The sequence below is a fragment of the Pocillopora damicornis genome, chromosome 3 (genome assembly GCF_964200805.1).
Source record: "Pocillopora damicornis chromosome 3, jaPocDami1.2, whole genome shotgun sequence".
NCBI classification, from domain to species: domain Eukaryota; kingdom Metazoa; phylum Cnidaria; class Anthozoa; order Scleractinia; family Pocilloporidae; genus Pocillopora; species Pocillopora damicornis.
The window spans coordinates 25913101-25934502 of record NC_142672.1 but is presented as its reverse complement, the minus strand read 5'-3'; the positions used below and the strand labels follow the sequence as shown (position 1 = coordinate 25934502).

The 21402-nt window shown below is 37.8% G+C and overlaps 3 protein-coding genes across 7 annotated transcripts in view; 1 reads left to right on the top strand and 2 right to left on the bottom strand.

The window, feature by feature from the left end:
• The window catches only part of LOC113666860 (ras-GEF domain-containing family member 1B), a 35226-nt gene extending 31344 nt beyond the window's left edge, over positions 1-3882 (top strand). For all 5 annotated transcript variants that reach the window (XM_027182656.2, XM_089201512.1, XM_027182655.2 and 2 more), the window contains 9 exons: positions 115-217; positions 463-503; positions 864-980; positions 1079-1152; positions 1288-1315; positions 1623-1679; positions 1950-2016; positions 2511-2583; positions 2814-3882. In XM_027182656.2, the coding sequence (XP_027038457.2) occupies positions 115-217; positions 463-503; positions 864-980; positions 1079-1152; positions 1288-1315; positions 1623-1679; positions 1950-2016; positions 2511-2583; positions 2814-2841 (588 nt within the window). In that variant the 3' untranslated portion in view covers positions 2842-3882. The remainder of the gene's footprint in view (positions 1-114; positions 218-462; positions 504-863; positions 981-1078; positions 1153-1287; positions 1316-1622; positions 1680-1949; positions 2017-2510; positions 2584-2813) is intronic.
• A 352-nt stretch (positions 3883-4234) lies between these two features.
• On the bottom strand, positions 4235-10293 carry LOC113666856 (uncharacterized). Its single transcript, XM_027182652.2, has 7 exons — positions 9498-10293; positions 8385-8580; positions 7977-8051; positions 7271-7353; positions 6272-6497; positions 5871-6010; positions 4235-5491 (listed from the first exon to the last, which is right to left on the bottom strand). Exons 1-7 carry the CDS (start codon positions 10184-10186, stop codon positions 5230-5232), a joined length of 1671 nt encoding a protein of 556 aa, XP_027038453.2. The 5' UTR covers positions 10187-10293; the 3' UTR covers positions 4235-5229.
• A 3868-nt stretch (positions 10294-14161) lies between these two features.
• LOC113666886 (melatonin receptor type 1A) lies at positions 14162-19219 on the bottom strand. The gene is made up of 2 exons (XM_089201518.1): positions 18868-19219; positions 14162-16059 (listed from the first exon to the last, which is right to left on the bottom strand). Exon 2 carries the CDS (start codon positions 15895-15897, stop codon positions 14887-14889), a length of 1011 nt encoding a protein of 336 aa, XP_089057644.1. The 5' UTR covers positions 15898-16059; positions 18868-19219; the 3' UTR covers positions 14162-14886.
• Between the last annotated feature and the right edge of the window lie 2183 nt (positions 19220-21402).

Here is a 21402-nt window from a genome sequence, read left to right as displayed (position 1 = left end):
TTGATGGTGACGTCATCTTTGCATCTGTCCTGTGATAGATCATGCGTAAGAACCAATCAAATTGCATTTTTGTTTCAGTTTATCATGTAAAGATATATTGATTAATTTGTTTAGGGAAACAAAAAGAAAATCAGGGCCAAGATCATTGAATATTTTATAGACGTGGCCACCGAGTGTTATGACAAAGGAAACTTCAATTCAGCCATGGCCGTTATTGGTGAGAAAATTATTCGTTTGGTGTATTGCCTGATGTCCAATACGTAATTTATTTCTGCCCTGCGTTTACCACGACATTTTGTTGGGGATGCAATTATACCTGAAAGTTTTCTGAATGTTTTCTTACCTGTATAATGAATTATAGATGCAATAATCACATAACAATGATGATTTCTGAAACGCTGTTTCAATTTACTGATTAGTGAAATATTCAAAACGAACTCATGTATTCCCCTTCATTCTTAGCCGGATTGAACATGAGTCCTGTGACAAGACTAAAAAAGACGGTAAGATTCTTGAATACTTTGTTTTACTTTTTCGGTTTTGACTTCTTACAGCTAGTAATTCCGGATCACTTTCGAGTTTCTTACTTTATGATCACATTAGTTGTGCAGAAGTATGGTTATAGCAGAAGAAACAGGGTCGTAAAGTTTTAGTTATCTAGCATCTAATTTCTCCTTACAATAGCACCTCTAAACCAAACATAATGGTGAAGAGAATAAAGGAAATGATCACCAACTGTAAAAGCTCTTGACTTTATTGAACAAATTCTCCTTTTCAGCGCCTTAGAAAATAAGAAGGGTACAGTATGGTGAATATGCATTCTGATGTTAGGGTTAATTAACGAAACTTGTGCTCGTTTATAGTGGTCCAGAGTAAAGTGTAGAAAGTTTGACAGACTTGAACGCGAGATGAACCCGGCTTCGAACTTTGCTTGTTATCGAGCGATGTTCAAAATGGCTGTTGAGAGCACCGGGGGTAGGGTGAGTAGCCTTTTGTCTTTGTTACGCAGAGAGACCAATGGGTTACCTTAACGATGAATCTGAGCAGTTGTTCCTGTTTTTTTTTTTTTTTTTTTCAGTTTGAATGCTCCATTCCTTTCTTCAGCCTGTTTGTTAAAGATGTTTATTTTCTCAACGAGGGCCACTCAAACAGGTTTGAAATAAGTTTTTTTAATGTGCATAATTCATACTTTTTGCCAACGTGATTTTCGGCGTTATCTACTTTATATGTAATTATTGATCACAACTGGATAGCCAACGGTGCTTTTCTTTCAATATTCCTTCGCAGACTTCCAAATGGACACATAAATTTCGAGGTAGAGACATCATTTGTATCCATTTCTCACCTACCTAATTTTCATAAAGCCTCCTAATCGATAAAACGTTACTCACAGATTATGTATTCAGTACTTTTTCCTTTCACTGTAACGTACAAAGGGTGAAGAAAGTCGGCGGGAAGATCAACTTTGAAGTTTGCTTACATGTATATCAAAGTCAATAGCCAAAGATTTTAACCTCTATACTGTCGTCATTTCTGTCGTTTGCTACTCTCCCCAGTCCCGCTCGTGGTTATCACGGTTGTAAGTTTTTCCTTATATTTAATTTTGCTTTCTGGTTTTGCAGAAATTCTGGCAGCTATCGAAACTGATAACAAATTTTGTAACATGGAAGGAGGCAGCTGTAAGTCACTTTTCTTTCTTTCTTTCTTTCTTTTTTTTTTCTATGAATTCCTCTCCCTCTCTCACTTTTCGCTTTTCTTCTCTTTGTTCCCTTTTTTCTTCCCTCTCCTCCTATTCATCAATTTATTTCTCTTGAATCACTCTATAATTAATTTGAACATTCATTGTCAGAGATATGACTCTCTTGCAAAAGTAATTAATGGAACTATAACTGTGAAGCCATAGAGATGATAGAAATTAGTTTATTCGTATATTTTTTCTATATTCTCAGTGTAAATATGACCGCAGCAGGGCCGTTTTGAATTACTTGATGACTGTCCCAGTGTTGTCTGAAAAGAGTAAGTTACAAACAAATCTACCTGTTTTTCAGCTGGTTGTTTGGGAGAGAGACGTCGGGAATTCAATTGATTTTCCTATCATTATGATATTATTCTAGACATCAGTGAATTTGATCAACTATCTTTCGTAATCTCTTATCCCTTTAAGTCCGAAGGTCTGATTGTTCATTCTCCCCTCTGGCTGCTACACATTTATTTGCAAATTAGTTGTTGATCCTGTCACTGGTCAAGTGTGCTCACAACAGAATCGTGAATGCGATGTTTTGTCGTGTCCAGGTCTTTGGTTACTGATCGTTTTTTTTATTTCGTGCATCCAATGCATCGCCAACGCTGTTTGTATGTGGCAATTTGACTTTTTGAAAATCATCCCCTCACCTTACACTGTGAGCGGCCTCGTCTGTTGTTGTTGGCAGTAGATGAGGTTTCGGAAGTTTTCTTTCAATTATTTGTTTTAACTTGATGTCCCTGATCAGTGTTAAAATTTTTATATTTAGATTTAGCTTTGATGTCGTATGAATGTGAAGCACCTGAAACACAGTTCGAGAAAGAAAGACGCAAATCTCTAAGGTAAGTTCTGACGTAATCACCACAGTGCCTTCATCTTGTCACCATTGCAAAACTTTATTTGAATTGATGCTCCAACCCAAAGCACTTTTCTCGTTTTCAACTTGGAATGATACCTTTGTTGTATCTCGTGTATGTCTAAAGAATGAAAAAGCCTATTTCCCAACAGTTTCGAGACTTTTTTTCTACTTTGTTTTTTATCAAAGTTGCGGACGACTCTTTTCTCTTTCCAGGTGTGAAAGAAATGCGGAGAGAAAATGAAAAGACATTTCCTGAAAGTAAATGTTTCGAGGCATTTGTATTTAAGTAAGCGTTTAACCTGCATCACAGTGTAATCGAAAACAAAAAAGGAAAAACCCAACCAAAAAAGTCTAAACTTAGAGGAAACTGCATGAAATAATTAACCTCCTGTGCAGTACATCTGGACTCCTTCGACCAAAACTGTATTTATTTTTTTCCTTTTTTTCGGATTTATGTGCCTTTTGATGGAAAAACACCCATTCCAGTTTTAATAGATCCCTCACTCAAGGTTAAAAAAAAACACGTGAATTGTATTTTATTGTTGGGGTTGTAAACTTCTATAAACTATCGTCATTGCCTAAAACGCGTTGAATTATGAGGCAAATGACTTGTTTATCTCACTTTCTGTTTTCTAACAAATTTTGTAAATGAAGGTAGTGATTGACTTTTCGTGTGATTGATGTTATATCTGAATATACTTGCAAGAGATGCAACGTACTCGAATTTTCAATATTCTAAAAATAATTTCCTATTCTTATTGTAATATATTACCAGAAGTGTTTAAAATGTCCGCTAAGAATTCAATTTGACTTCGTTCTGATAGTTTTTAAGATGTATAGAGTAGTCTAATATTTAAAAAAATAGACTTTTTGCTATGAAAGGTTCAGCAGAAGCTTTGTGCAGAGTTCATTTTCAGAAATATTACAAAATAATAAAAAAATAGTTGCTGAATTTCTAGGATAAGTGGTAAGTTTTATACATTGCAAAAGTTGATGTCATTTATTTGCACGTAGGTTGTAGAAGAATGAGCGCCTATTTTGGGTTAAACTAGTTTTTAAATTTTAAAAGTTATGAAGAACTCAGAGTTCATTGAGTATTAACCGTAATTTATTGATTATTATCATTCGACATTTCCACTTGCGTGAGTGAGTGTTGGTTAGTGATATTTATTTCTATTTGTGTCTATTTATTGTTAGTAATTAATTATTTCAAGTATCGTTATTTATTTCTGTAGCAATTAAGATTGTTTAAAGGTTTAAATTAAATTACAAGTGTGAACGATCTTTGGTTTCTTCTAAGTGTGTCTAGATGCTAACTTCTTACAATATCACCCCTGAAGCGCACGTCAAGGTCACGAAAATAGAAGGAATGATCGCAAACTCGAGAGGCTCCCGATTGATAAACAAATTCTCCTTATCAGCATCATTGGAAATGTACCGAGAACTATATGGAGAATATGCATACTGATGAAGAGGGATAATTGCTCACGAGAAAAAAGGTGACTCGGTGATGTGGCTGTAACCGGTAAAGACGAGTGAAGCAACAAACCTCACTTGTCGGATAACTTTGGAATGGTTTCCATGAGGTGCGCCATTAATAAGCACATTTTTCACACTTAAGATGTAGACTCAAGTAGAAATTAGTCGCAGTCCTTTTATTTTCACATCGTTTTCATTCAATTTGCGTTAAATTGGCCATATCCTCGGCAAACAGGCAAATTTATAGGAAGATACAAAATTTTAATTGTGATGTGAAAAATTAAATTATATGTTTTTTTGTAATTGAGATTTCTTGTAAAACACATTTGGCACATTTGGTTGAATGATCCGATGTACTTCGGTTATCAAGTATGATTCTAAATGCTGTTGATCGTAAAATAATTACTAGTGCACAAGTAACATGCAGTATCAAAATGATCAACAGCGCATGACCGCAATAAAGAAATCCTCTATGATATATCCACCCTACAAATGAGTTGATGATTAACGTAATGTATGAAATTACATTTACATTTCAAATTATATTGTACAACATCCTTTTTAACGTTTGTGTTAAAGGAATTATTCAGTTGAATGATACGTCAGCTGCAAGTAAGCTTCAATCTCTTCACAAATGATTCCGAGATTGCATCGTCTTAAAATACTAGGAGACCAGTCATTCTTTTCTTGTCTGAGGGGAGTGGGATGGATGATTTTGAGGAGGATCATGGTTTTCAGGGGGTATCGGAAGGGAGAATTAATCGTCGTCAACAGAATGTAAAGGGATGAATATGGGGGGGGGGGGGGGGGGGGGAGGGGGGGTCATAAGATTATTGCAGAACCTACCCCTACCCCTTACCCCTTACCCCCTACCCCTTACCCTCTACCCCCTACCCACTACCCCCTACCCCCTACCTCCTACCCCTCACCCCCTACCCCTTACCCCCTAACCCCTACCCCCAGGCAACAAATAATGACCGGTCCTAAATTATTCGTCAGTTGCAAGTCAGTTTGAGTCTTTTCTCAACTAAGCACGAAATTGCGTCGTCTTAAAATGCTTCCGGTAAAATACTTAAGCTGATTAGGTTGTCGCGTTGCTTTCCTTTTTTCTGTCTTTGATGTGCTCCCCCCTCTTCATTGTTGTGAAGATCTACTTCATTGGCATGGCCACGGTCTTGGAAGTCCTCTGACTCATCCTTAGACGGAACTCCATGACAAGGTACGCAATTACAAAGGTCCCCAGGAGAGCGAACCAAACGGCCCATGCTGCAACAGGGGCCACGGCCAGAAGGAGGCCCAGAGAGATGTTGATGAGGGCCAGAATGAGACCAAGACGACCGATATTTTTGTGGACTAATTCCCAAATGACTCTGCCAGTCGACCTCGAGCCATCAGGATGTTTGTGAGGACGCCTGAAAGAAACATGTCATAAAATAAATATTCTTCTAAATTTTTGTTTGTGCTTCTCAAGAGAAATAATCACCCTCCCGTTTCCAATACTTATTCCAAACGAGTGCTATCAGACATAAGTGTATACCACAGAAGTAAATATCGCTTTTCGCACGCGCTGACTGGCAAGTGCGGAGGTGAATGGCGAATAATATTCACCTTCACTTTGGTGAGTAATTGTTAATTACTTGGGACTTGCGAATTGAAGGTAAGGCATAGTGCTTCGTTCGGTCTTTGTTGCCTTGACAGTTTAAAGCTGTTTGTAATTTTGCTCAATGACGAGCAAAGTCACCATTTGTAATATTTTCATTTATGACCTACTGCTCGTTCAAAGATACTTACACAGCGGCATTTAAAGGTTGTCCCACTCCAATAATCATAATAATTATACCCAGTGCTCCATGAGCGAACTTCAGATGATCAAATGGAACTGATATAAAAGCGCAAATAAGGCCAGCAATCGTCAACACCAAACCTGTCACCTGAAATATATAAGGATATATTTGTGTTATTTTTAAGTCTGATTGGATTCAAAATCAGAGAAAAACAACTCCTTTGTATCAAATTTGCACTGACGACCTATATTGTGCTCTGAAAGAGGACCAAGAGGGTAAGGGATCATGGGAACAGCTTAAGTCGAGGAAAATCCTGTCATGAGTGAGCTTAGGGCTAAGAGCATTCCCTTTTCCTCAGACATTCTCCAAATCTTGTCTGGCAAGAATTTTTTGCTTTTTGTAGTTTACCTGAAGACCGCGATGCATCTTAAACCACCATGGGTCCTTGTGCCTAAAGTAACGTGCAATGAAGGCTCCGGCTTGAAGAAGTACTCCCCAACCAATGAACATGAAAATTCCATGTAGCGCTACCAGATTGAAATCTGACGAGCCACATCCACCAGCAGATGGGTTTTTATCAGCTTCAGCTGCTGTTCCCTCTAAAAGCCAGATGTCGTTTAATAAACCATCACCGCTAAAGAAAAAATTTAACAGTTAATGACTGTTAAGGTAACTGGAGATTTCGCCTCATTGCAAGTTCGCCTCCCAACCACCTCTGTGAGTTCGCTCCCTGATGTAAAAGGATTTCCCATCCACCTTTGCCAGTTCGCCCCCAAATCATTCAACTCGTGTCAAATGGTGCATTGGTTTAACACAGCCACGAATTTGCATGTTGATCGACCTTCGTTCTAGTTTCACTGTTAAAACGTATGTTGGTGGAAACGTATCACGTTTTGGAAAAATGAATACCTTCTGAGTTAAGGAATCGAATCGAAACTTATCGGGGCGAACTGGTAAAGATGGGGGCGAACTTGTGTTACTTTATGGAGCAAAGCAAAGGTGGTAGGAAGCGAACTTGTAGTGGAACGAAAACACTACAGACCTAAGTAAAGAGTACAAGTCAAAGCCCTTGTAACATTTAAGTAAGAGAGGTTACCTCTTCGTGACTAACCCCAGCTCGGTCTATATTTGCACTATTATCTTGGTAATTATTGGATATAAACTCCGTGAGAAAAACTCCAAAAGAGATAAAAATTAACTCGTTCTTTAGTGAACAGACGGTAAGCAAAATGAAGAAAGATTAAATAACGATGAAAAGAGCAATATGATACGAAAGGGATTTTCAAAATATACTAAAATGGTTTAAAAAATACTTACTGACTTTCTCTGGAAATTATTTTATCGGAAAGAAGAGAGCAGACTATAAAAATTGCATCGAAAGTTAATCCAGATAATTCAATTTCTTACTCGGATCCCGAACCACCAAACAACACAATCCCGCTATCAGTCGTCGTCATCACATGACCAACTCTTCTTGCCGGTGGAGTACCCTGCAAAATTGCATATAGTTCACAATTATCGAAATTGTTGCAGAAAAAGTACTCCCTGTCCAAGGTAACTTATGCTGGCCGTTAGAAACAAGGTATATCCCTCTTCCCTAGGTTAATTTTTTTTGGTAGAGAGGTTCTGCCGAAGCAGAATCACCATAACTGGTATTCTACAACTCATTCCTTGGGAGGACGGAAGAAGGAGAAATGGGGAGCAATCTTAAGATGGGTCTTTAATGAAAGGAGGAGTGCTTTGGGAAGGTGTCTCTTTTCAAAGAATAAGTAAAGAGATAAGACTTGGATAGATATATATTTCAGGAAAAATTGCCATATTCTCCATAATATTTCATGAATATTATGACAACATTCGGCCTGCAAAAACTGACAAATTATTTAATCTCCTTCTCCATACGGTATATCAAAATTAAAGTCACACTCCACAATCATACAGGTATGGACCCTTAAGACCAGTTGAGAACCCTGCGCAGGACATACATGTAGGGAAACTGTTCATGTTAAAAATACACCATACTTCCATTATGCAGCGACGCAAATGTCACTGGTTTGTAAGGGAAGAGCGGCTCTTCGAGGGTCTTACTTCAAATTCATTTGATAGATTTACACACCTCCACTGTTTTTCTTTCCCACTTATTTGTATCAGGATTAAAGACAGCAATCTCATTTGCCTCGTAACGTGACGTCTACATGTAATGGAAAAGGAAAATACTCTATCATTAAGATCACTCAGTCAGTGGACTTACCAAAACCAGTTATAACTAAATAGAATAGCGAATATGAGCAGTTTTTTATTGTTAGGAAAGCAGAATTACAGTCTTAGAATGCAAAACCTAATTCAACTATGAATACAGATAATTTCACTTTAACTGTGGCCTTAAATCGTCATTAACTCTCCCCTTTGCGGAAAAAAAACATACACTAGTGAAAAACTTAATTGCAAAAAAAAAAAAAATGAGAAAAAGATAACTGAAATAAAAAAGTAAAAATACAACTATTTAAGTTTGATATTTACATACCACCAACACAGATTTGCTTGTTTCCTGTCCAGCGTACAACACAGCTCTACGTTCACTACCATTCAGTGGTGGTAACATGGCCATTGCGGAGTACATTCGAGGCGTTGAGCATTCCTCCAAGCGAGTCCACTCTGTTTTGGTTGCATCGAATTTCCAGTTATCTTTGGAAGGACATGAGCCACCTGTCATCCCACCTCTGAAGGAAAATCAAATTAGTCGTAAAAAAGAAAATAACTTTTATCGCCAAAATGAGAGTGTAAAAAGTTTAAGAGGAATTCAACGAAGGAAATGTAGTCATCGAGGACAAAAAAATTTCTGCAACAACCATGAGTATTGTTCACTCAGGCCTTATTTTCCCTAATGTACAGGGAATACATATTTAACGCATGCATTTTTTTTTAAGAAATTAAATTCTCGCACCTCATAGGCCCGTAGCCAATTGACAAGTCAATGAAGTATGGACGACAAAAATGACGTCATGCACGCAACACTAACACGGCTAAGAATTTGTTCGCACTCTGTGTGATCGTTTAAAAAGAAAACAACTTTTGCTTATTTTTTTTGAACAGGGAATGCTTTCACTTCTTTATTTAGAAGTAAGCTTGAGACTCTGCCAAGGTTTGTTAAGTCCATGAAAGTACTTTGCATTTCAAATTTGTGTATTTGTGTATAACAGCTGAGGTTCAGAGAACAACGCTAAAAATTTACGAAAATAGTTTTCACGCTGTCTTCCTTTGCTTGGAATAACTCTAAAAGTCTTGCATGTTACAAGCCTGTGTCTCATTGTTTCAACTAAGCCCTTCTTTATTCAATTGAGAGTACTGACAACGGAAAGGAGTGGCCAATGAGTGTACTTTTCTTTTCCATGCATAGATTCCATAAATGAAAACAACAGGTCTTGAAAAGCATTTGCCGAATCCTACCGACCCAAACGAAGCAGGGCTCATCCTGGTAAAACCAGCGTCACCCAATTAGCATAGTGTTAAAGAGACATATATAAATATTTCATTTCCAAACTCTTAATCAGTTGAACTTCGATGTTAATACATTTTCTCAGCGGTACACTATCCTCTGTTTATTTTTAAAACTACAATTACACTTTTCATAACTTACCCCAAACAACCTCCATACATTACTAGCTCATCAGGCTTCGTCAGTGTTCCTGTGTGTAAGCATCTTGCATGTGGATAATTTGGATTGTAATTATTTGAGCCGGAAAATTTCTCCTCCCATTGGTTTTTTTCCAAGTCAAATTTCAGAGTGTTGGAGTATCGAGTGCCTGAGAAACCATGCGTGATGTAAAATCCGTTGACTCCTTTGCCGTCGTCAAATATTCCTCCAGCAGATCCGTATCGCATTTGGGGTTTTATGTTAGAGTTATCACTGAGCCTTGTCCACTTTCCTGTGTCAAAATCAAACTTTGCAATATCATTGAAGAAGCGGCGTTTCGAAGAATCACCTTCTCCCGAATATTCGCCGGTAGATATGTAAAAAGCGCCTCGTCCATTCTCAGCGCCGTACACCATACTAAAACGTTTCTCAGGGATGGAGTCGTCGCTGCTCGGTATTAATTCTTTCCATTCGTTAGAACTTAAATCAAAGCTCCAGGTATCTGCAAAGTTGTCCTGACCCGCTCTGCCACCGAAAATAATCAAGCGATTTTTTTTTCGGTCAAATCCGATCGACGAATCTCTCCGAGGCTTAGGAAACGGGTCTGAGTCATTGGTCGCTGAGAGCAAGCGCCATTTGAGCTGCGAGTAAACAGCCGTTACTAGCAACAGGAAAACGAGCGGTCTTAACATTTTAAAAACCGTCGAAGCAATAAGAAACCGAGATACAGAAATGTAAACTTTTATAGTCACCTAGCCAAATTTGCATATATTAACAACACGCGATGTTATGACAGTTACGTATGTTCGTCGTGACACACGTCACAGTGACAAGGCAGAAATTCTATAACATGGGAAGACGTGTTGACAAAACAACCAATAAAATGCAACAATCTATGTGGTTATTCTGACAACGGATATTTGATTTAAAAAAAATTGGCAGAATGGATTTAAGTTCATTACTCTCACTGTTAGAAAATATCGAATGGGTAACCTCGTTATACTAATGTCAGCTCGTAAAGAGGCATCTTGCCAGCCATGATTTATAAACGAATAAATTAGACTTTCTAATTCAATAGATTCTTTTTTGTATTAATAATATCATGTCTGTCTCGCTAGAAAGAAAAATTTTGTATTTATATTTCTTACGTTAGACACTGTCGAATGAAGGCATGTTTTTGTTATGGTAACGGAAAAAACAAGGCTAGAGGAAATTGTAAGTTATTAATATGCAAAGTCATCATAGGTTGGACTCGAAGCAAATATTTTCCTTATTTGTAAACATTCTACTTAAAGGAGTAGTTCGAACAAATGCCTCAGTTTATTGATGAAAATGTAATGTCATCGTTAAAAGTGAGCGCTTCGGCAGTCTTAATTCCACGATGGCTCGTTGTTTCGAAGGGTCACAGGTAACTAATCATCCTGAATTACTTACGCATAACGTTCATATACATGACAAGAAAGAAAAACTCGCCAAACGTTCAGTTTCGTGGAACAGGAGCGAATGACATCGTTAATCATCAGACACACAGAATTTTGTGCTATTAATTGTGTCTGAGACTATAAGTAGCTTTGCATTGAAACGTCGACCTATCCTGGGTGAGATTTAAGGTGTTCGACCGTCTGTTAGTTATGGGAAATATAGTATATGATTTTATTCATTAAGAGTTGGTTTTGGTGCTGACACTTAAAAGAGCCAATGTTACAATTAAGTTATGTAAACAAGTAACGATAGATAGGGTTGAAACGCATGGCATATACCAAACCTAAAGTGGAAATGTTTTGGTTTATTTTGCGAGACAACCACCCAAATCGTGATCTAGATCATCTCTGATATTGAGCGAGTTTAGAAAACCCACAAAATACATCCTTTGGCTCTGTACATCACTAATCAGTGCATGCGCCGGTTTCCACGTTTAGAAACATTTGATTGTCGTGACAAAACGTTTGACAAACAAGTCTATTTTAAGTGACGACTAAATTAAGAATTTCTGACTGCTTTGATATCTTAAGTGCTGCTGTTCATGCACAAGATAGCTTAGTGTACGGGCACAACTTTATGCAACAAAATTAACGTTGAACAGCACGGAACAAGCAACTACTTTAATTTGAGGAGGTCGTTCGAAGGTCAAACAACTCATTTATTTACTTAAGCCTTTAAAACTAGCGACGAATTTGAAAGAGATACTTGGATTTAAGTGGCCATGAAGTGTTATCCATATAAACCTATTATGACGTACACTGCTACACCCAGAATCACTAGATCATCAGATGACCTTTTCACCTTCAACAAAAGAGTATTAAAAAACATGTAGACAGTCCTGTTGTGCATGTGCGAGCATTATGTATGTTTGATTGAATTCGGTGAGGAGAGTAAACAAAATGAAATATTAGAATACCTTAGCTTAGTTTGAATTTGAATGACGTTCGTATATTGATATGAATTTGATTTACTCACGATAAAATGACAGACTTTTAACTTCATTTATCTCCGAACAACTTCTACGCGACAATCAATGTCCGACCAGCCATCCCTTGGGATTTGTGCGCCTTTCACCCCTCTCCTGTGGAAAATTGCTTGTCATACTTCATTTTAGCCGATGATCTGACCTGCCCGGCGAGTGCATTGGAAATTGGGTCGGTACTGCTCTGACCAAGTTTTACCAATCTGTCACCAATCAACAACTCTTTTAAGCCGAATACAAGCCAATTCACCCTATTCATGGTGAGTTTTAATATTCCCATGCCACATTTTTGCTTTGATTTCTAACGTGCATTGTTTGTTCTTCCACGGCCCCTCTTTGGCTTTGGAAGCTTTGCCTTTGTGCACAAGGCCTATTTAGTTACTTCCATCCTCTTAGTGGTGTTTCTTTTAACAAACTGTGTTTCTCTAAGAGTACAATCAAAATAAACCTGGATTTCTAAGGTTCTACATCATTATCATTTTTCTGTTACCTTTATATCAATCAATCAATCAATCAATCCTTTATTTAAACACGTGACACCTAGGAGTACAGAAGTACTCGTTTAAACGTGTACGTGTATTTCTATCCACCCAACCCAACCCAGGGGAGGACATCCATCACACAGTAATCTCGTGCGTGGGAAATTAACGTCTCCTACCCCAAACCCTGCAGGAGACAGGACCTCCGGCTTAACGTCTTATCCGAGAAGACGAAGCAAGGTGAGTGAAGCGACTTGCTTAAGGCCACAACGTAGTGCCCCATCCAGGACTCGAACCTGGGCCGTCCGACCCAGAGTCCAGCGCTCTGACCACACGCCTCACCTTATAGTTATCTTATTCATTTAATATAGATTTATATTTTTTTTCTTTTGGAGGTATTTTGATAGCTAAATTATAGAGTTAATATCCCTCTCTAAGCTACTGTGGACGCAATCAACGAAACAGATTTTTAAAAAAGATAAAAAAATTGTTGCTGCTGTATCACTTTTTAATGATCTTACTCTCTATTAGTGTCATGCCCCCCCCCCCCCCCACCCTCACGTTCACCTGAATACCAGTAATACTGATTGGCTGTACTCATCTACAATAGAATTTCATGCTCTCTAGTAAATAGGATTAAAACTTCCACCCCCCAAGAAAAGGTAGCAACTCTTTTTGAAGAAATAAAGCAATTTTCCCCAGTGTCCCATGCATTACGCGTGCCATGCATGTCTCGGGGATCAAGTTCTTTATCTGATCTCTTCTGTTTTAACACTGTTTATATTGAGGCCTAACGAATATTCTGTTTCATCTCCAAGTATCAATGGTAGATGACAGGTGCCTTTTTATATCTTTGTATTTTTCGATTTCTCTACACTCCTAACTCTTAGCAAATCAAATATAAAATTACTCATTTATTATTCACGTGTTAAAGCTGGTCTGTGTTATGGAAGCCCATGGGATACCCTTCCTTTAGTGTCAAACTTTTTTTTTACCTCGTCTTTTTCTAAACAAACATCCGTCACGGAAAATGTCTTAACCTTTAAATATTGACAAAAGCTTCCCTTATGAGATACAAAGTGTGTCATGTTGTGGCCATTTTCGAGAAGAGAGAGGATCGGATGTAGGCTAGTGTCTTCTTCATAAGTCTAAATGGCAAATCGTCTCTATTTCATTGCACTCTCTGCATTTTCAGAGTAATATTTGATGAAATCAAACACTGCGCTTTTCAAAAAATTGCTCTTGACGTCAAGAATAATTTTTCTAAAAGTGATGTAATTGATTACTTCAAAGACTACTATGAAAATCTATAGAATACATTGAAATTTAAAAAGCTTTTTTCCCTTTTTTCTTATTCTTTCTTACACTCATACAACTGTATAGAAACACACTCTACAAATTCAAACACTTATTTCATCCACCCGAGCCATAACCACGCCTTTGCCTTTCATACCAATTTTACAACTCAACGTATTTCATCAGTAGTCTAACGAAAGGTTAACGCACCTGTCCAAATAGGTATACTTTACCGACAATGGCTCTGAGATACAACAAAGACTTATACGCCTTCTGTTTGTGTCATTGTCAGGCCTAAATTAATCAGCCGGTCCGGCTGAGGAAACCTCACGATAGTTTCAATTAAAGTGAATAACAAAGATAATGTTTCCACTTACCCTGTGAAAAATTCAATCTATTTGTAAAATAAGATGGCTCATTTCCTGAAATGATAATAATGTTTCATTCCTTATTCTCTTTCCAGGTTCTCTTGTTTAAAATTTGAATATGCCCTTTTTTGCTCACTATTCAAAATTCTATGTAATGTCCTTTTTTTTTTTTTTTTTTTAGAGAGAGGAACAGAGCACAACCCTGTAAATAGTATATTGATAGCTTTCTAACTTTTTGATATTAGAGAAAAGTCATTGTCCAAGTATTCTCGGCTTCATAATCACTGATTTTTCATCCTAGAAGACGAAATACTGACTTAATGAGAGTGCTTGGGTTTTTTCACTTCGAAGGTTTTTAAAAGCCGCGAGTAAGAAAGCCATGTGGCAACACTACTACGGTTTTGATTAAGATTCTTATGGCGAAAATGACAAGTAATTATTCAAACTAAGCGAAGCAGTGTCATTATATTTACGAATGCGATTTTTCTCTTGAAGCGAATTCTTTGTATTGGAGTATGGTACAAAATCCTTTTCATAGGCCAAGATTTTTTAAAGGGATAGTTCGCCTTTGGACTACAATGTGGGACCAAAGCCAAAATGATCAAACGCCATACTCGTCTGTAAAAGCTGTTTTTTCACCCCATTGAAGTTTCTCTGCTGCTGCACATGATTGAATCTTTATCTAGTTAAAGAATTGCACCCTCTAAGCACTCCATGGTTTTCGTCATACACAAAACGTTAAGCCTCTCGACAATACATATGGCACTCTGCATTTACCCACGCTTTTAAGCTATTCGCTGGCTGGCAGCGTGAACATTGACGTTTGCATCACTTAGATATGAAGATTCTCTTCGCAAAACAACTTCTTTCAATGCTTTTCGAAAATCCTTTTTGGCCAATGTACACAGGATGGGATTCAACATGGCAGGCACGAAGTTGAGAAACACAAGCAGGCGCTGCACCCAGAGTGGCAGTTGAAAATCGATTGATTCCGTATGTTCATCAAGCACTGTTAGGAAGTACGGCGACCAACAGCCAGCGAAGATTATTAATGTTATTAATAAAACACTACGTCCTCGCCACTCGTGACGTTGTGGTCGAAAACGCTGCCGGAGATCCTTGTTCAATTTGCGATCTGTTTGATGACGCATAAATGAAATATAAAATATGTTTCCATAGATATAGCACATCAGTATCAGAGGAAATGCAAAGAAAAACGCTATACAAGCCAGACTGTATTTGATATCAATGCTTTCTGTTTCGTCGTCAATTGTTGTCAATGTTTCCTCATCAAAACTGTGCCAAGACATTTGAATAGTTGAGGCTCCAAATGCAATCAGCCATACAGCCACAATGGCAGCAATTCCTCTGCGATTTGATACAAGAGAATGATACCTCATTTGATGAATAATGAAAATGTAATGGTCACAAGCGATAAGCAGAACATTACATACCGAAGAAATGGCTGTAAATCGAATGAAGATTGTAGACAGCACACAAACAATGAGAAAATCTCTTGTTAAACATATAAGAGCGAGAGGAATTCCCACCAGACCAGATAACAAATCAGACGTGGCCAAAGAAGCAAGAAACATGTTAGTAGGTGTTCTCAGCGTCTTCTTTTTGTGAATTAAGATGATCACCAAACCATTTACCGCACTAATCAGCAGGCACATGAAGGACAATATCACAGTCAGTGGCCAAGGGAAAAAAGTTTCTTCATATTCAGTTTTAGAAGATTCATTTCGTGAATCATTGACTTTGCAGCTTGAGTTACGCACACTAAACGCTTCCATTGCTTGGAAGATGAAAAATCCGTGGACTCCGTTCTGCGTTTTAAATCATTTGGGTGAGCAGATTCGTCTATTTTTGGAAATAGCTGATACGTGACTTTTATCGACTAATGTCAAGGCGAATCAAAAATTATATTAAAAGGAAAAGGCTTTCTAAGCGGCAATCTGCGAAAGGAGAAATTAGCGAATTAGAAATTAAAGTTAAGAACATGCGCATTGCATAAATACAAATCCCATCCTTGGCAAATAATGAACTTGAGATTATTTCCTCACTACGGTCACTCGTACTTTACTTTTTCAAGGATAACGCATTGGTGAAGTGAAGACAAAGAATAAAGTTCAATTTAAATTTGTGCGAAATAAAATGGACATATTTTACTGAGTGGAGTCAATTGTGTTATAGGTGCCATCTTAGTCGCCATGAAATATCCGGAGCGGAAAGCATCCATTAGGATTTACCATTCTGTCAATCACATCACTTGAAAAGGCATTGTAAGAGCAGAAACTTCCCCCCACGCGCGTTTTCCCCGGGATTTTCTTGTCTTTGTTTTGATTATCATTTGTAATATTATAATTTATTATTTTCTTATGGAACAACATAACTTTTTAGGGATCATGCACTCTATAGTGACTAAAGGGACGCTTGATACATCAACATCGAAAGAAGATCCTTATTTGAAGAAGTCGGAAGCATTTCACTAAGTTGAGTGAACGCTTGAGGCGCCGGCTGTGAAGCGGAAAGATTTCTCACGCTCGACAAAAATGAATTAAATAAGTCAATTGAAGTCTTCTGCAACTAACTGCATGGCGGCATCTAAGATTTTACTTGACCAAATTCGATATAATATTAAGAATCGTATAACCCTTATATCTTCTCATAATAGTATGTTCCCAAAGTATCAGATATCGTTGACTGAAACTGATTTATTGTCTTGTTCTCTCCTATCTTTAGGCAGAATAAATCATGCAACTGCATGGACAGAAATTAGGCTAAAAATTGCTAGTACGACACGAAATTTAACATGTATCGTGAAAATTACTTTATCGTGTAATAAAGGACATATCAAAGTCATTCACTGAAAATGAAAAGGTGGAACAATTGAATTCGCTCGAGCCTTACCTCATCAAATATAGCTTCAATAGTGTAAAATATTAATATTGTAAAATTAAAATGCAGATATATCCGGCCTTTGCTGTAGCAATATGAAGTGGTAGGTTCATACATTCATTCGTTTAACTCACTCTTTGACGGCGGCCAGTCTTATTCAAATCAATGATACCCCAATTGGCCTTACCAAGTTTGACTCAGTGAACAGGTTCATTGACAGGATTCTAAGGAGAATATGATTGATGATTTCGAACTCGTTTTGGCTTGGAAGATACATTTTGGCTTCAGACAGCAACTATTCCCCGCATGGAAATCGAGAACTGTTGTCAAGCGAAACACTGATCGGATTTGGACAACAAAATTTGAGAGCTTACATTCCAAATTAACGATGTTCCTGCGGTCTTCAAAACTTGTCATCTAAGTCTCTAGTTGTAACTGACGTAAAACTAGGTCGCCCCCACCGTTACCAGTTCAACCCCAAATCATTTAACGTTTTTTATTTAAATATTCACACTGAAACACTGGACACACAAGTGCGAAGATAAAATTATGAAAAAGTTTTTTCCAGAGTTATAACCGATGAACAGAGATGAAACTGTTTACCAAATTAAGTCGAGAGGCTTTCCCCGTGAGCTTCTAAGTCGATAGAAACGTGCAACAATAAATTGTCTGCCAAGAGTGATTTTATATAATGTTTGGTCAGCGCGAAGCTAAAAAATATGGCGAGATAATTAGTTCTGAAAAATGTTCTGCGAACGAAGGCACAAAATTGTGTCAAACCCGTTAAGACTGGAGTAATGTGGTACTGAGCTTTGCATTATTCGTGCGTTTGTCGTGTGTTTTTAACACGGCTAGGAATTTGCATGTTGATCGAACCTTGTTATGGTTTCGCTGTAAAAATTGCATGTTGGTCTCAAAAATATCATGATTAGGACAGGAAATGAATATTTATGTGGAAGGGGGGCGAACTTGCAATGGCGCGAATTCTCTTGTTGGCTATGAGACTCAATTTTGATGTATCCCTGACTAGTGGGTTGTCATGTCGTTGCTTCAGTTCGGGTATTTTAAATCTGCTCTCCTTCTTAAGATTCCGTGATGCATTGATGACGCCCTCGGGCAAACTTTTTTATCTTTACATCTTTTAAAGAATCAGGACGTGCGAGTCACTCGGTCTCATGTTTGATAATCGTCTTGTATAAGAAAAAAGATTTAGACAATCAAATTATTTAAGAGATGGTTGAATATAGGATATTTGTTCCAAGTTGAATTTTCTATCATGAAACTAGAATCGAAGCCTGATGAAAGCAAACGACAATCAAGCTTGTAATTTCTTTTTTTCATTAAAAATTTCGTGAGAAATTTCGCGAAGTTTTCTCACGAGATATCCCTTAAGTTCGCCCATGATGCTTAATATTGATCGCAAATCCGTTGCTACCGAAATCAGAGACAGTTTACGAGCCTTCGGTGGCTAAAACAAAACAATTTCGTAGACCTTCGCCGGCAATCTCCCGTGTTTTTTTTTATTGGACAACTTGGATTTAGCCCAGTTTTACAGTAAAACCAAATCAACGTCTTGAAACACGTTTGGAGTTGATAAGCGATAAATTTAAATGCATTTTGAATGCGTTTGCATCCAGACTTCAATGACGCTCGTGTATTTATGCACCAACGTCGTAGTTTGTTTTCAGGGAGAGGGGATGTCCTTCGACGACTAATAAAATTAGTAGGTACCTGCGCGTCCGTGGTCAGCACTGAAATCAAAATGCCCAGAAATTACGAGAAATACTTTGATCATTTCATGTATCTTACGACTAGCTGCTAAATACTTATTGGCGAATTTATCTCCATCACTTCGCTGCACCAACCTTGTAATTTGTTGACAGGAAGGTAGTGTAGAAGTCAAGAGTGGCAAGTCTTGAGTCTAAAACCTTTGAGGACGCTGAGTCTGGTGGATGCAAAACCTGCGAAATGGTGTCGCTGCTGGCTACCAGGGTCTGAGCGAAAGAAACAAATCACGAGAGACAAACATTGATATTGGCAAGTAAAATGCAATGTTTTTAAAGTTTTTTTTTCTAAAAACGATGATGATGATAACCAAGAAAGGGAAGCAATTAAGGCACGAGGATTCTTCGTCATTATGTGAAGGAAACGGTGAATTGTGTTTGCTCGGAAGTTGTGTTTGTCGGTTTTGAAACATTTCAATGCAGCGCTAGTTTTTAGCCATTCTATTCGTTTTATGATAAACACTGAAGCAATCATATCTCTGGTCACATCTAGACAGCGGTTAAACGTAAGGCATGTGCGACTAGATCAATTTTGGTAGCCCACGGGCTAATTTTCAGCTTAAAAAATTTTCAAAGGAAACATAGCAAAAAATCGCTGTCTCGCAAAATAAGCCAAAGGAAAGTGAAGCGTTCATAGAAATCTGTCACAAGAAATTGAATCACATCTCATAAATATGACCACCTATTTGCCTGCTGCTCCGCAATGTCTCCTGCACTATATCAGATGAAACATTCGTCAGACTTGCGGCCTTGAGGTGCACCTGTCACAAGGAAAGTGAGGAACACAGCCACCTGTTCTGGCGTCGATAATAGTCCAAATCGGAAAAACTTCTTCAAGACAAAGAAAACGAGCGATCACTTCAGCGAACATTTGGAAGGGCTTTAAACAAGATGATATAAACTGAGAGAACTTATCCCCTATACATACCCCTATTCCAATGATAGTTTTTAAATCTAATTTTAGTCAGCGTTCTTGCGGTACGACTATTTTGTGAACAAGCGCTGATTAGTTTGTGATTCTGCGATGAGATTTGATGTGTGATGTTTAGCGGCCTGTGGTTTGTGTTATTGAATGGACGAACTAAATATCTTCAAGAGCCGAAATATAAACTGCTGTTAAGGCATTACTTTTGATGTTATATATATTTATAATGGCAGGTTTCAAGGCTATCCTTTTTTTACTTTGTAAAGAATGCAGTTATAAGCGAAGAATTTAGCAAAACTCTTAATCCGAAAACCGGGCTAATTGCAGTTGTTAACAGACTACCAGCCGGGTTGTACCTGACAACACCGGTGGTCTCAGTAATGTAAATTCTACCCACGGATGAGTCAAGAACGACCGCAGAGGTACAAATGAGCAGGATTGAGTGAGTAACTGCCTACATGTGCGTTGCCACAAATCGATTACGAACTGTGGGGGCAGTGTTAAGGTTCCAACGACTTTTTTTTGTTCAAACAAATTATTTATGCAACATCTAAGGAAAACTGTACAGGAATATATGTTTGGCTTTGGAGCCTCCATTCTATTCTCTTTGTGGAACTAATGGCACTTAATTAACCTTGAAAAAGATAACATACTTCTGAATTTCAGGACGTTATTCATGACAGACCTATTGCACTGATGAATGAATTAGTAGTACTTGTGGTAGAAGTTGGTGGATGTTAATTTGGAGGTCTAAGATATTTAGCTTGTGTAGCGGGTTTCGGTTCTCAAGGTGTAAACATATCAGATCAAAAGTAGAGATTTACTGATTTCAAGCACTCATCTTTGTATCTAACTGATTATCCTTTATTCTTGATTACGGTTCTTGAAAACGTAAAAACTGAAAGGCAATTTACGGCATAAAATACTATTAGGAGCAGTTAGAAACTATACATAGCATGTGCTATTGTGCGATCACTCGTACACATAGGGCGTACACCATAATACTATTTAGAATTAATTAACGTAATAACCAAGATAACAAACATAATCCGAAAACATGCGAATAGTAATTACGAAAGCGAAATCATACCTCTTTTCTCCGGTAGAATTTTTCTTATTTTTCTGCCTCAAATCTTGTAACTTTGATCTTAATCGACTGCGTCCGAGGACAACTGGCATTCTCTCTAATTTCATTGAACTTATGACACTTAACTCAAAACGGAAGTTACGTAGTCGACGATTGTGGAATCATAGCTAATCATTACAGCTCGTCTGCTTGGATCTGATTGCTTTTGTCGCAGTACAATATAACGCAACGAAACTTTCACGCCTTAGTTACTTGGAGTTAGTTTTAGGATCAAGTTACAAACAAAATTACAAAAAACTGCAGGTTTGCAAGAAATTAAAAAAGATAGGATAATGAAAATATCTGATGAAATGATGAAATTTGACGACATTTGTTCAGCACCGAATAACTCCCTTTAAGTTCTCTTTCGAAAGCTCTATTCTCTCTCTCGAAAACTTGAAAAGATGAAAGAAGAGACAACCAAATCCACGGCTACAACACGAGGTACGCAGATTCCTCTACATAGTTCACCATATGGGGAACACCTGAGTAGTAACTCAGTTTCGTCTTCCGTAATAGGTCCAAAGTTTTTCAACCACCCCTACTCCTGCGACTGCATGGTTTT

Bases quoted from the DNA above. Each gene is read 5' to 3' on its own strand.
- LOC113666856 (XM_027182652.2), bottom strand. From the start codon at position 10,186: ATGTTAAGACCGCTCGTTTTCCTGTTGCTAGTAACGGCTGTTTACTCG. The intron at 8,581-9,497 runs GTAAGTTATGAA...ATTTTCCTTCAG, and splicing joins ATGTATGGAGGTTGTTTGGG to AGGTGGGATGACAGGTGGCT. The intron at 5,492-5,870 runs GTAAGTATCTTT...TGTTTCTTTCAG, and splicing joins CAACCTTTAAATGCCGCTGT to GCGTCCTCACAAACATCCTG.
- LOC113666886 (XM_089201518.1), bottom strand. From the start codon at position 15,897: ATGGAAGCGTTTAGTGTGCGTAACTCAAGCTGCAAAGTCAATGATTCA.